The sequence below is a fragment of the Medicago sativa genome, chromosome 5, assembly GCF_051527215.1.
Source record: "Medicago sativa cultivar Bolivia chromosome 5, Bolivia_mono, whole genome shotgun sequence".
In the NCBI taxonomy this organism is placed as follows: domain Eukaryota; kingdom Viridiplantae; phylum Streptophyta; class Magnoliopsida; order Fabales; family Fabaceae; genus Medicago; species Medicago sativa.
The window spans coordinates 15,537,932-15,551,996 of record NC_140753.1 but is presented as its reverse complement, the minus strand read 5'-3'; the positions used below and the strand labels follow the sequence as shown (position 1 = coordinate 15,551,996).

Genomic DNA, 14,065 nt, shown 5'->3' with positions numbered 1-14,065 from the left:
TTAGTAACTCTTAGGTGTAAATATCATTTCAAAATAGCATTTAAAAATAAAGCGCGCGCGTAGAAATTAAAGACGGTTCCTATAGGATACTATAGTCGTTATGGGTGCCTAACACCTTCCCGTAGCGAAAACAACTCCCGGACCTCGATTCTCAAAGGTTTTGCTTACTTTTTTCCCTTCCCAAGAAAAAATAAGATATCACCGGTTTAAAAGGTTCAAACTTAATCAATGTTTGACACCCGAAAACCAAGATAAAACAGTGCTTAAATAATTTTATTTATGCTTGTGTCTAAGCGAGACTACTCCTCCATCTTGAACCTACCATTTTTTTTCATTGAAATGTCTTTTTAACATTTCATGAGGCCCCACATTAAATTATGACTTAGGATGAGTTTTTTTTATGATGTCCCACATCTTGAACCTACTTATGATTAGTTACATATAAATATTATTCTCATCTTTATGGAGCACCCTTTTCTTTGTGAATATTTTTCTTTACCATGAATTTTGTATACTCGTGAACAATTTTAATATCAAAGCTAAAAGATGCTCCGTTCTCTCTCCTCCAAGCTTTTCTTTCGGCCACCGTACTTCGGTGGCGTTTTACCTCACTTACGCACTGTTACTCGCCCGTTTTTTGCAGTTTCCTTCAGCGTTTTGTCTCCTCATTCAAGATCTACCCTTATTTACCGTTATTCGCCGTTTTCGTAACGGCATTTCTGTAGTAGATATGGTCCAGTTTTCTCCCCGGTTCCGACTCGGTGATGGTTGCATCTAGTCGTTCTTCACTTTAGCGTCATTCTAGTCGCTTTCTGGCTGGTTTGTTCTCTCTTTCGAGCCCGCCGGAATCTCATCTCGATCCTCTCTTCCGTGGTGGTTCCTTGTGGTTTCCTGACTTGTCCTTGGAAGTTTCTAGGGCTGGCAGCGAAATCAACAGGCCTGAAATTTGCAAACTCCTCTTGTAAGACTTTTTCTCAAGCTGTTTCTCAGAACTATGATTTAATTTTGAATCACTTACTGAAAAAAGTAATTAAAGGTGATGTTGTTAGTATAAAAATTACAAAATCAAATTATGAATAATCTAGCTTAGAAGTGGGTAAACGATGTCTTCATGGCAGGTTAACTCTTCACAAAAGGGGATCCTCCTCTTACCACTCAGATGTTAAAGTCCAAGCTTAATTTTCTATGGAAATATGTGCATAAAATTGGGTTGTGATTCCTTTAGGAAAGGGTTTCTTTGAATTCAAGTTCCACACAGTTGAGGATATGTGCAAAGTTTTGGCCCTAGGGGTCATGAACCTTGAGTCAAGGCTTCTCAGGTTCTACTGTTGATGCAACTCCCTCAAGAGTATTGGGGTTATCATACTCTCTTTGAGATAGCCTCTGTTATTGGGACCCCTCTTGCTATTGATGAAGCTAGGCAAGCAAGGGGTTTTGGGATGTATGCTAGAGTCTTAGTTGATGTGGACCTTTCTGTGAGGTTGTTCAATTATGTGCTTGTTGAGAGAGAGGGTTATGCTTTTCACTTAAAGGTCACCTATGAGAAACACCCTCTTTTTTGCAACAATTATAAAGCGATTGGTCATAACATTCAACAATGTAAGAAGTTAAGAGTTCAAGGTGGAGCTGCTAAGGATTCTAAGGGTAAGAGATATCATAACAAGGCAAATCATTCCGACAAACACAACCTTGTGTCCAAAAACTTGTCTGAAAGGTTATCTGAGAAACAAATTACATCCTTTCTTGCAGATAAGCTAAATCTAGAGGTGGTGCATGTATCTCCTGTACCAGTGAACACAACAGATAATGCCCCTGATATGGTGTTCTCAGTCTTGGAACAAGAACAAACCTTTGGCTAGTGATATGGCTCTGCCTTTGAAAAATTTCTTTAAACTTCTAAAGGAACTGGAAAACCTCGTAGATGATAAGGCTTTGGTTGAAGATTTACAACCTGTGGCGGCAAGCTCCACACTAATTGTTTGTAATGAGGACCTTGTTATAGGTTCATCAAGGACGCACTTAGCGTTGGCTAACTTACCTGAGAAGTCATCGGTCGTTGTTTCCTCAACCATTGATTTGGATCCTAGTTTGTCTGGTATGGATATCACTTGCATGCAACCTGTTATGCCTCAATCTATCACTACTAAACACACCTCTCTGACAACAGACAAGCTTCCTGTTTTGGAGCACGTGGATACAAAAGTGCATTCTGCAGTTGAAATTTCTTCTACAACTCAGGGAAGTGTGGACATTTTACAAAAGCTTTGGGGGGATTATATTAGTGAGGAACATGAATCTAGCCTTGCTTGTCCAGCAGCAGCTACAAACAAAAAACAAAAGAAGCATACAAATAGACAAGTTTCACCAAAAAGCATAAGTAGTGAGCACATACAAAATCGTTCCAAAAAGGGTGTAATCAAAACCAATCCCAAATATTTGTGTTTAGAGGATTAGGAAGGTTTGACACTCAAATATTCTGCATAATTGTTGCTATGTCTTATTAGAATTCTTAAGGGGTATGTTTACATGTTCAGTCATTAATCCTGGTTTACAATTTATTTTCATTGCTTTGATAAAAAAAAAAAAGTATACCCATGAATAAAATTTAATAAACCTATAACAAACATACGAATTCAAATTTTCATCATTTTATTCCGAGAAATTTACAAACTTCATCATTTTATTCCGAGAAATTTACAAACTTAACTTGAAACAAATACACTCAAATGCGTTTGATTTGCTAAAAAGTGGAGAACTAGACTGGACAAAACAGGTAGCAATTGATCGACAAAAAACACCTCTTCGTCAAAGGTACTAACTATTAAAAAATACCAAATTACTCTTTTTATTTTCCAACATAAAAATTACCTCTCTATATCTCTAATACAATTATGATGTATCCTTCTGTTCTATATTGTTACATGTTATGTCTCGTACTCTTATTGTTTTACGAATCAAATGCACTTGATAAATTATATTAATATTATTTTTAGTAAAAAGCCATTTTGATCCTTGGAAAATTGTGTAGAGGTCAAATTGATCCTCGACAAATAAAAAGGCCCTATTTAATTCTTTGTAAAATTAAACCGAGACAATTTAGTACTTGAATTTAGTTGCTATCATTGAACATATCATGTGTATCATTAATTTGACTGCATTATTATTTATTTTTCTACAAACGTTAATTTGACTGCATAACAATGGCCCTGTTTGGATTAAAAAAGAGCTTATATGTAAATAAATAAGTTTTTATCTTAATCCATAAATTCTCACTAATGAAAATTGTATCTTCATAAACTATTTTTTCATAAACTACATTAACAAGCTTATAAATAAGACATAAAAACATATTTATTTGCATAAACTGTTTTGCATAAGCTCTAAAATAAGTTAATCCAAACAGAGCCAATGTCAATTAAGCACTAAGGTGAAATTAAAAGATTTTTTAAATGGATAAATCAGTCCCTCATTTATTTAAAAAAATAAGTTTAATTGATGGTAAAATTTTGTCAGGACTCGGGACCAAAATGATTTTTTTTTTTTTTTTTTTACTAACAAAGGACAAAAATGATCTTCACTCATTATTTTTTACGGATTATTAATTTTGTGTTTTAAACAACAATTTATTAAACCCTAAAAACAAATAAAACCCAACGCAGCCTAAATCCTTCATCCTTCGCTACAAATTATCGACCTAAACCCTAGTTTTTCCACCCCGAAGCAGAAGAACAGATTCATCATCAATGGCGAAGAAGAGAAAGGAAAGAATTCAAAACCCCGAACCCTTCATTCCAGACGGCACTGAATACGCCAAATCCAAGAAATCCTCCAAAGCTCCAAAACGTCACCAGAAAGAAGGCGAGTTGATTGATTCTCATATCAGTTCAAAGATTATCAAGGAAGCTAAGCTTCAACTCAGAGAGGTTGAAGAGGAAGATGAAGCTGAGAATGTTACCAGAAGTTCGTTTCGCGGTGTGGAAGAGGCTCCCAATGTTCCCATTGTTGGTGAGGATGATGTTGATGGTGATATTGATGATTTTACTGGGTTTGATGAAAATCAAAGCCATGTTGATGGTGAAGTTCCTGTGAGTTATTTTTTTCCTTTGATTCTTATTATTTTTTTTGGATAAGTTTGTGTTATGCTTGTATGAAAGGAATTAGATTGAGAAAGTCATTGGATAATTAGCTTAATTAAGCTTTTACAACAGCGTAATTGTTTATCATATAAGTGCATATGTATCAGAGAAAGATGGAGATAGTTAGATCACTAGTAAAACCATCAGAGGAAGACCTAGAAAAACTATCGAAGAAACTAGTAGAGAAGATTTATTAATTAGTTGGACTGAAATATGGTTTATGTCTGATAATTTGATCCATGTAACGGGGGGAGGGGGGAAGGCTTGGCTTTTGTTGTATAAGTGCATATGTATAAACTATAGGGACTGTTTGGTTTGACTTGTTTCAGCTTATCAAATAAGTGCATATGTATAAACTATGGGCTTGTTTGGATTAGCTTATTTGAGTTTATCTACTGGCATAAGTTTTGTGATATTTTTTAGGAGAACTTATGAAGCTTATTTTCATAAGTTTTCCAAAATAGTGTATGTAAACAACTTATTATATATACAAAAACAATTTAATTTTACTTTATCTTTTGCTATAGAAATAACTTATATAGGCTATACACAAGCGTTTATCGTGATAACCACTTTTGCTTAAGTTGCAAATAAGCTCTTTATCCAAACATGGCCATAATTTCTATCTAAATATTCAGGCCTTGTTTGGATTAACAGCTTGTAGCACAAGTGATTAAGCTCATAAGTGCTTGCGTATAAAAGATAAAATAAAGTTAATTTTCATTTTCATATAATCTATAGGCTGTTCTCATAAACTATCTTGGAGAAATCATGGAAATAAGTTGCAAACAGATTATGAAAAATGTCACAAGATGTTTTCACAAGCTTTTCAAACAGTCTCACGAAACTTGTGCTAGGAATAATCTCAAATAAGTCAACCCCCCAAGCCCGTTTGGCATTTTTTTTTTGTGGAAAAATATTTTTTGAAACAAAATAATCACATTTTAGAAGTTTTCATTAGTTTGTTACATATTTTCAAAAAGATGAGAGTATGAAAATCTAAAAGATGCTTCAAATGAGAAGCAGTTCTTACTAGCTTCTCCAGAAAATCATTTTTTTAAATTCTTTTAATAAAAGTGAATTTTATTCAGTTAACACACAAAACAGCTTCAGTTTTTTTTTAACATATCACTTAAATTTAATCTCTAAATTATTGACTTCACTTGTTTCATATAGGCTATAACTTATTTTCATAAGGAACCTATCTAGGAGAGCTTATGAAAATGAATTGAAAGCAACTTATGGACATGTCATAAGCTTTTAAAATAAGCTCTCCCAAATAGTCTCACAAGTGCTTATGTTGGTAGATAATCTTAAATAAGTCAATCCAAAAAGACTCCTAACTCCTAAGTGCATTATTTATCATTCTTACATGTTGAAAGTGAAAAATTATTAGCAATGCGTATTTATATTTTCAAATGATTTTATAGTGAATTGAGTTTATTTTCTTCAACCCTTTTTGTTTACAGTAGTGACTTTGGTTGTTCTGTTTTGATTACTTGAAATTCAGGATATTACTCCGGAGGATGAGAGAATATTGGCATTATTCAATTCTAGGGACTCGGGTGGCCAGATAACACTTACAGACACCATTGTTAAAAGATTAGCAGGACCTGTTGTTACAGGTAATAATATAAAACTGCACTTTGATTTGGGATCTGAATTTCGTTTGTTTATGAGTTGTTATGTGTGCAGAGAATCCACCAGTGCCTAAAATGGATGAAAAAATACTTGACATATACAAGGGGTATTTACAATTTCTATTTCAAATTCTTTTTACAAATATGTAGATTAGATGAATGAATTCATTTCCTTCCATTTAGATACTTAGCTTGTTAATATGAGGTTTTCATATCATGCATAACTCCTTGAACCATCTTTCGTATTGCAGGGTTGGAGGTCTTCTTAGCAGATATACAATAGGCAAAATCCCCAAGGCATTTAAACACATCCCCTCAATGCAAAATTGGGAGGAGGTCTTATATCTTACTGAACCTGAAAAGTGGTCTCCAAATGCTTTGTTTCAAGCCACTAGGATTTTTGCTTCTAATTTCGGTGCAAAAAAGGCTGAGCGCTTCTACAAGCTTGTGTTGCTTCCAAGAGTGAGAGATGATATAAAAAAGAACCAACGGCTGCATTTTGCTTTATACCAAACACTGAAAAAGGCATTGTACAAACCTGCTGCTTTCTTTAAGGGAATATTGTTTCCACTATGTGAGGTACATAATCATATCTAGGTTGTTAACTTTTATGTTCCTAACTGATGATTGGCCATTATTTTATTAGGTTCTGTTTTTGATATTCTATTAATCCATCAATTGATGATAAAGACTCTGCTTTTCCATTGTAATACATTTTTAAGATTTTGAACATGTTAATAAATATCTTTCTGATGTTGGCAGTTTATGCAATATTAAGTGGGACGTTAATAAATTTGTATTTGGGTGTTGAGGAATTGATGTGAATGTCGTGCATCTTCTAGAGACTAGATTGATTACCTGTGTTAAATTTAGTCATAATTATCGGGAAAAAGATGGAATAACATCGTTGTAATAAGAAAAATTAAATATAAATCCTGTTTGGAAAAGGTGACATAACATGGGTGTGGAATGGTGAAGGAACTTGAAAAAAGTCATTTTGGTTGTTTCAATGATGCATTGTGAATTTCCCCTGTTTTCCCTCTTGTTGCCTTCTCTGTTTAGCTACTGTTGCAATTGTGTTCATATTGTTTTTTATAATATTCTCTCACTTTGTTTTGGTTGCCTTCATGTAGTTGCTTTTACAATGACATGCATTTGGTGATATTTGGTCTGGTATTATTTTTGTAAAGCATACAACCTCATATGTAATGTAGAATGACACATGTTCTATTTCTATTTTATATAAGAAATTAATAAATTAGAAGAAACACACAGCTTGTTGATAATCATAATTTTGAATTTATTAATTGTATGAGAAAACACTATCTTTATTACAATTTACATTACGTAAGGGTCTTGCCAACTATTAGGGTCTTGCGAACTAATGCCCTAAAGGCATCGTTTAAGGATTCCAAACATCGTAATTATTCATTGACATGGTTAAGTATATCTCTTCTCAATTTATTAAATACACAACATCCCATAAAATCTTCCTTTTTTGGACTTGTTAAACAATGCTCTTAAGTCACTCACTGGCATTTGCCTTTACATATACCATAAGTGGTCTAAACAAAACCTATAAATTATCTTATTCATTTTCCTCTCTGGTTTGACTTTATTCTTTATGTACAGTCACGAACATGCACTCTCAGAGAAGCAGTCATTGTTGGAAGCATTATAGAAAAGTGTACTATTCCTCCACTCCATTCAAGGTATGTTAACTTGATCAATCATGACTTGAATTATTACAAATCGGATACAAGGAAGCAAGTGTTTGGTTTTCGTTTGTACAGTGCATTGATGCATGCCATAGTGGTCAAGGATTGGTTTCTCAAACTTATGTTCAGAATAGATTGCATTTATTATTGTAGAATGGAATTAGGGATGAGTTTCTTTAATAAGCAGTGCTAATTTAGTTGATCAGATCTCATTATCATGAATGACCCAGTAAAATTGTTTATATCCTTTTTCATTGTAAATGTTGATTGTGCAATCTTGGATTTCCAGATTTTTTTTCTCATAGCACCTCTAATAAAAAGAAAATACATATTTTTTTTGAATTATTTTAAATAGAAAATGCTCTGTTTTCTTGAACTATTTGGTTTCTTTATGTTATCTTTTCCTCCGTATATCAAGTACTAACATAGAAGCAAGACAAAATTCCATGGCAAATCTATTTGTTTGCTTCCTCAGCGCTTAAAAGTTACTGCTAGTAGTAATACTTAGTGTACACCTTTCATGTGGTTATTGAAATTAAAAGCTTTAATTAGTTCTAGTTCGAGTCATGTCCAATGTCTGACGCACCCTAACTTCTTGATGTTCATACAGTGTTGCACTATTGAAGCTTGCTGGGATGGATTATTGTGGCACAACAAGGTATTTATCACTGTTGCCTTTTGTTTGATAATACAATCTACAAAATAGAATATTGAATGGGGCATTAACCATAGCTCTGATATCATGAAGTAAGAATTCAAATTTTAAAAAAATTACTAAAATATATCTTACACATAATGCATCATATTTTCACTGTTGTATATATATTAAAGATAGACAGATAGATAAGTATGGCCAATTCTTGTTTTATGATATCAGCAATTGATAATCATAGGATTAATAAGTGTGGTTTATTCTTCAAAACGCGCTTTTTTTTTTTTTTTTTTAAATTGTACCCTGTTTGAATTTATTCACTTTAAGCCCATACACTTACAAAAGGTACATGCTTTTACCCTAAAAGTAAACGCAATTCTAAATTATACCATAATTGGGCAGTTGGGTAATTCAACTGGTTTGAGCTAAGGGATAAGGAGTTGGAGGTCTTGGGTTCAAACCCGGGCAAAGGAGAAAAAAATAATCTAAGAACTAATTACTAACATTTTCCATTCAAAAAAAAAAAAATATATATATATATATATAAATTATACGATAATTTAAAAAATGATATTTTGAAGGACTAAGACACTTTAAGTTTTAATAATATCATATACTCCCTCCGTCCCGGAATATCTGAGCCAGTTTGGTTTTTCACACAGATTAAGAAAAATGTATAAATAAAGGGGAAAGTGGAATATATTGAATTGGGAATGATGAAAGTAGTATTAATTAGAGTTATATTGTATTGGGAATGATGAAAGTTGTATTGAAAATTGAAATGGCTCAGTTATTTTGGGACACTTTTTTTTAGTAAATGGGTCAGATATTCCGGGACGGAGGGAGTAGTAGTTTATTGAATATTTTGAGGCATAAATTTTAACAATCTTGGTTATGACAGAAGAGGCTGATCCCACTACAACACATTATAACGAATTGATTAATATGTTGACTTGTTAGTTTAGAAAAATAGAGCATCATATGTTTTCTCAAAAACTGATTTTTCTTCTCTCAATATCAGATAGATACTAACTGTGATAATAATTTCAGCTATTTCATAAAGCTTTTTTTGGAGAAGAAATATGCTTTGCCGTATCGTGTGGTTGATGCAGTTGTTGCTCATTTCATGAGATTTGAAAATGATACTAGGACAATGCCTGTTATATGGCACCAATCACTTCTTGCATTTGTGCAGAGGTCAGTAATTTACCATTTTCTGTAATTTTTTGTGCACATCCGTTTTTTATTGGATATCCAATACAATGATGATTGATAAACAGGAAAATGCAACTCAAGTAATGGAGTTGAATGTTTTAATGAATTAGAAAAGGAAAAAAAAAAAAAAGTAAATTTGGATAAAAAGAATCGGTGTTGTCAATAGCATACTATTCTAGTAGTGGTGTAGCAGAGTGTCTCCTAGCCACTATAGGATAGTAGCGAATGTCACTGCCGCTATAGCACTGTCTCTCAATGATATAAAAAATTTCCAAAAATCCTTTAAAATAAAGATGTGGCATTTTGTAATATTATGTATTTAAAAAAACACCAGAATGGCATTTGGGCCTCTCCTCTCAGTGTCCCACTTTTGATGTCACTTATCACCCTTTCTCTAGTCAGCCACAGCTAGGGCATTGGGTGGAGAGGAGAAGGGAATGTATTTGAGCTAGAGCCTAGAGGTATTATTGTAAGAAGTTAGGTTTCACGTATTCATTCAGCAAAACCAGTTCTTAACAGAGAGTCGATTATCCCCAGATTTTTTTTTTTTTTCTCTTGATTGTTTCTGTAATCAAAGGGGGAGCCTTGGCGCAACGGTAAAGTTGTTGTCACGTGACTGAAAGGTCATGGGTTTAAGTTCTAGAAACAGCCTCTTGTGTAAAAAACAGGGTGAGGCTCGGTACAATACACCAAAAATGGTGGGACCCCTTCCCAGACCCTGCGTATGCGGGAGCTTTTTTAGTTCACCGGGCTGCCCCTTATTTTCTTACACGTTCATCATATTATCTAATTCAATATCTATTGATCTTTCTTATAAAATATATATCTATTGATCTCATTTGATTAAGCTGTCAAATGTTCTAGCTATGATTCATGTTCTTTTGGCTTTTTGAATATTAAGCCTTTTCTGACTAAGCCTTCTGTTTCAGGTACAAAAATGAACTGCAGAAGGAAGATAAGGAAAATTTAAAGCTTCTTCTGGAAAAGCAAAATCATTTCTTGGTGAGAGCACAAGATCTGATAGACTGTTTTTCTCATTTTGCATTTCTGGTTGTGACTGATATTAATTATCTTACTGCAGGTTACACCTGAAATAAGTAGAGAGCTAGACCACAGTCGTAACCGAGGTGAAAAGGAGGACGATCTTATGTCAAATTATATCCTTTTCTTTAATTTTTTGCCCTCCCTTTCTCTACTTCGCTTTAATAAGGTTAGATATGTACTGTATGGCATTGCATGTTTAGTGTACCTTGAGTTAGGATCACGGCAGGCTTAAGGTGAAAAGTCCGAGATAAATTTAAGCTTCTTAATGTTGGGATTGCTAAAAATAAGAATTTAGATTATATCAATAATTAATGTTTAGAATTCGGAAAGTCTTTTGATCACTACACAAATATCAAGATGAGCATGAAATTTTGCAACAATAAAACTCAGGACCCCTGCTCCTCTGTAGATTTTTTTTTTTTTTTTTTGTTGCTGCCTGCAATTCAGTCTTGGCAACATATTCTCTGGACAACCTTCCTTGCAGCATAAATTTCGAAGAAAAGATGCCAGATACTACAGTAGTTGATATTTAATAAGAAGACTCTTGCATTATAAATGATACAAGATCATCTCTCCTTTTTATTTTTTCAATTTGAATTTCTACTAGTAAAGACAGATAATTTGAAGTAAGAAAATACATCTGAAAATTTCTATTGTTACTTCAATTGACATGTCTGTGTAGTGGTTATCCAATTTGATTGAAGGATTTTCTTGATCCAAACCAAACATCACTTTTAAAATATAGCATGTCTCTGATTCTTACTTATTTGGAACCGGCCACATTAAGAATGTTAGAAAATATGTTGCATACTCTTTCCTTGACTATTCATTACCCGCTCCAGTATCTGTGATAAACAAGACTATCGAAGAAGATAGATTCGACATTCCAGATGTACCAATGGAATTGGACTAATTTATTGAGGTATGATTATGATCTTGTCTTAGTGATGGTTCTTTCCTAGGTTTGACATATCTATCTTTTATCAAGAACAAGAATTCTTAAGATTATTAATTATAACTTTACCAATTACTATAATGTATTTAAACCAAAATACCCCTTTAGTGGTGTTAATTTGATGTTAAATTATTTTATTTGGCAGCTTCTTTCTTGTACTCTGCATGTTTTTCCAAGTCTTGAAACACTGGTTTTCTGTGGCAGGTTTTCCCCCCTGGAGAAGTTGTACACACTCTCATCTTCATGCTGATGGTGGTCTCTTTGCAATTTTGTACTCGAATGCACATGAAATATTGGATTTTCATGCTTTATGTTTTTACCCCGATGAATTTTCGACAACTGCGTTTTTAGCTTCTGTTTCTTTTCCCAACATTCTTACTATCTGGGTAGTGTAGTATTATTGAAATTGTTATAATACATGTTTTCGGCGTGGATAAAACCTAAGGGGTATATTTATTTTTTAGCCTGATTGGACAATGTATTTTAGCTTATTTTGCTTCTAACATTGTATATTTATGCATGCTGTTCACATTTACTGTATTGATTGGTTTTATTTAAAGGGATAAATAGATGAATTTTTGTCTGCATAAAGTTACCGCTGTGAATGCTAGAATATTGGCTAGGTATACAGTTGTAAAACCATAACCAAACTGAAGTATTGGACGTTGATATGGTGCTCCTTGAGGCAGACAAGGTGTTGTTTTCTTTGTACGAACCTACTTTTGAAGAGTTTCTATCGTTTTGAGTTGGTGCAAAAAATGTTTTAAAAATTGAATAGAAGATTGAACTTGTAAAGACACAGGTCATACCAATTATAAAAATTGAAACCTTAAATAAAAATTGTAATGGTATTTAATTGAATTAGTTATATACCATTAACTTAATTTTTATTTAATTGAAAACTTAAATAAAAATTGTAAAGATGATAAAATAGTTTAAGTGAGGAGAGGAGGTAAAATCGAAAAGAAAAAGTTCAGAATAAATGTATTCTGTTTAAATATCAGAATGAATATTAGTCTAATCTATTTTATCTTAGGCTAAAATATGGTATTGGTCCCTGCAAAATAGGTCAGTTTTGGTTTTAGTCTCTGCAAAATTTTTTTATAGTTTTTGGTCCCTGCAAAAATAGGCCAGTTTTGGTTTTAGTCCCTGCAAATTTTTTTTATAGTTTTTGGTCCCTGCAAAAATTTCTGTTTTTAGAAATAGTCCCTGACCTCAGTTATGTGATGATTCTTTCACTTTTATAAATTAAAAAATAATTATTGTATCTGTTTTATTATTATTTTTTAATTAAAAAATAATTATTGTTATATAAATTATAAAAAATAATATTTTTTTTATTAAATAAGCACATGCCACATATGCACAAAAGTGACAAATCATCACATAATTGGGGTTAGGAACTATTTCCAAAAAAAAAAATTTGCAGGGATCAAAAACTTAAAAAAAAATTTGCAGGGACTAAAACCAAAACTGACCTATTTTTGCAGGGACCAAAAACTATAAAAAAAATTTGCAGGGACTAAAACCAAAACTAGCCTATTTTTGCAGGGATCAAAAACTATAAAAAAAATTTGCAGAGACTAAAATCAAAACTGTCGTATTTTGCAGGGACCAATACCATATTTTAGCCTTTAATCTTATGTGTGAATGTGTGACTTGTTTTTTCAACACTTCTCCTCAAGAGCAATTAAAATAATCTCTTTTCCTACCCGACTATGACTTTTTCAAAACATCCAGTTGTCTGTTATAGCTGTGTTTTTTACTTTTGGCGGTCTTATAGTCGAAGTAAATATTAGAGACCATGTGTTTATTTTTTGTACTCCCTCCGTCTCATAATAATTGTCTCTTTAGCATTTTTTATTTTTTTTAAAATAATTGTCACTTTAGAATACCAAGGCAACATTTATTATTTTTTTCCATTATTATACCCTTATTTATTGAATTTCATCCAACTTAACTACTCCACTAACTACAATTAATAAGGGTATTTTAGTAAATGAAATTAATTTTACCATTGAAATCAACACAATTAATCATTTCCTTAATAATCGTGCACAAACCTTAAACGACTAATATTGTGAGACGGAGGGAGTATTTAGTTTGGGACGAAATGAGTACTTATATCCGGATGGACTTTGATACTATGAGCCTGTTTGGTATCACGTTCCAAACCAGAATTGCACTTCCCAAGGCAAAATTGCGCTTCCCAAGGCAAAGCAAACATGAAAATCCTGAAGCTGGAAATTGAAGCTTCTGCTTCACCGTGACTTTTCAAAAAGCAACGGGATCCCAAACAGGCACTATGTTAGTTTTTGCACATACTCCATTGTGAGCTGTGTATATAGTTTGATGGTTAGAGCATAAATATCGGTGGTGTCTTTGCCAGCATGTACAGCTTGTGTCAGTTTGGATACTGCTTGGACACTGCTAATTGACATTGTTGTGGTGGCAATTGTTTACTACGGTGCCAAGAATGGCAACGGTGTCGTTCTCTTCCTTTTTCAACTTTTATCAATAATTTATTAGTTTAAAATATAAAATTGAAGTATAGTGTAAGATTAGTGGGACCCATTTTAGAGTTTTTGAATGGTGGTATGGATATTTAGAAAATGTAGTTGAGTGGTTTAAATAATTGGAAAGTGTGAAGTGATATAAAATATTATGTGGGACCCATTTATACTACCCATTTGAGTGGCATGGAT

The 14,065-nt window shown here is 33.0% G+C and overlaps 2 protein-coding genes across 2 annotated transcripts; both read left to right on the top strand.

Moving 5' to 3' along the window:
- Positions 1-1,331: 1,331 nt before the first annotated feature.
- On the top strand, positions 1,332-1,859 carry LOC146920454 (uncharacterized). Its single transcript, XM_085711144.1, has one exon. It carries the CDS (start codon positions 1,332-1,334, stop codon positions 1,857-1,859), a length of 528 nt encoding a protein of 175 aa, XP_085567270.1.
- A 1,818-nt stretch (positions 1,860-3,677) lies between these two features.
- On the top strand, positions 3,678-11,951 carry LOC146920453 (bystin-like protein). Its single transcript, XM_085713874.1, has 11 exons — positions 3,678-4,085; positions 5,647-5,761; positions 5,832-5,883; positions 6,028-6,355; positions 7,409-7,488; positions 8,105-8,152; positions 9,197-9,343; positions 10,291-10,363; positions 10,443-10,518; positions 11,239-11,327; positions 11,565-11,951. Exons 1-10 carry the CDS (start codon positions 3,744-3,746, stop codon positions 11,316-11,318), a joined length of 1,341 nt encoding a protein of 446 aa, XP_085570000.1. The 5' UTR covers positions 3,678-3,743; the 3' UTR covers positions 11,319-11,327; positions 11,565-11,951.
- Positions 11,952-14,065: the final 2,114 nt, after the last annotated feature.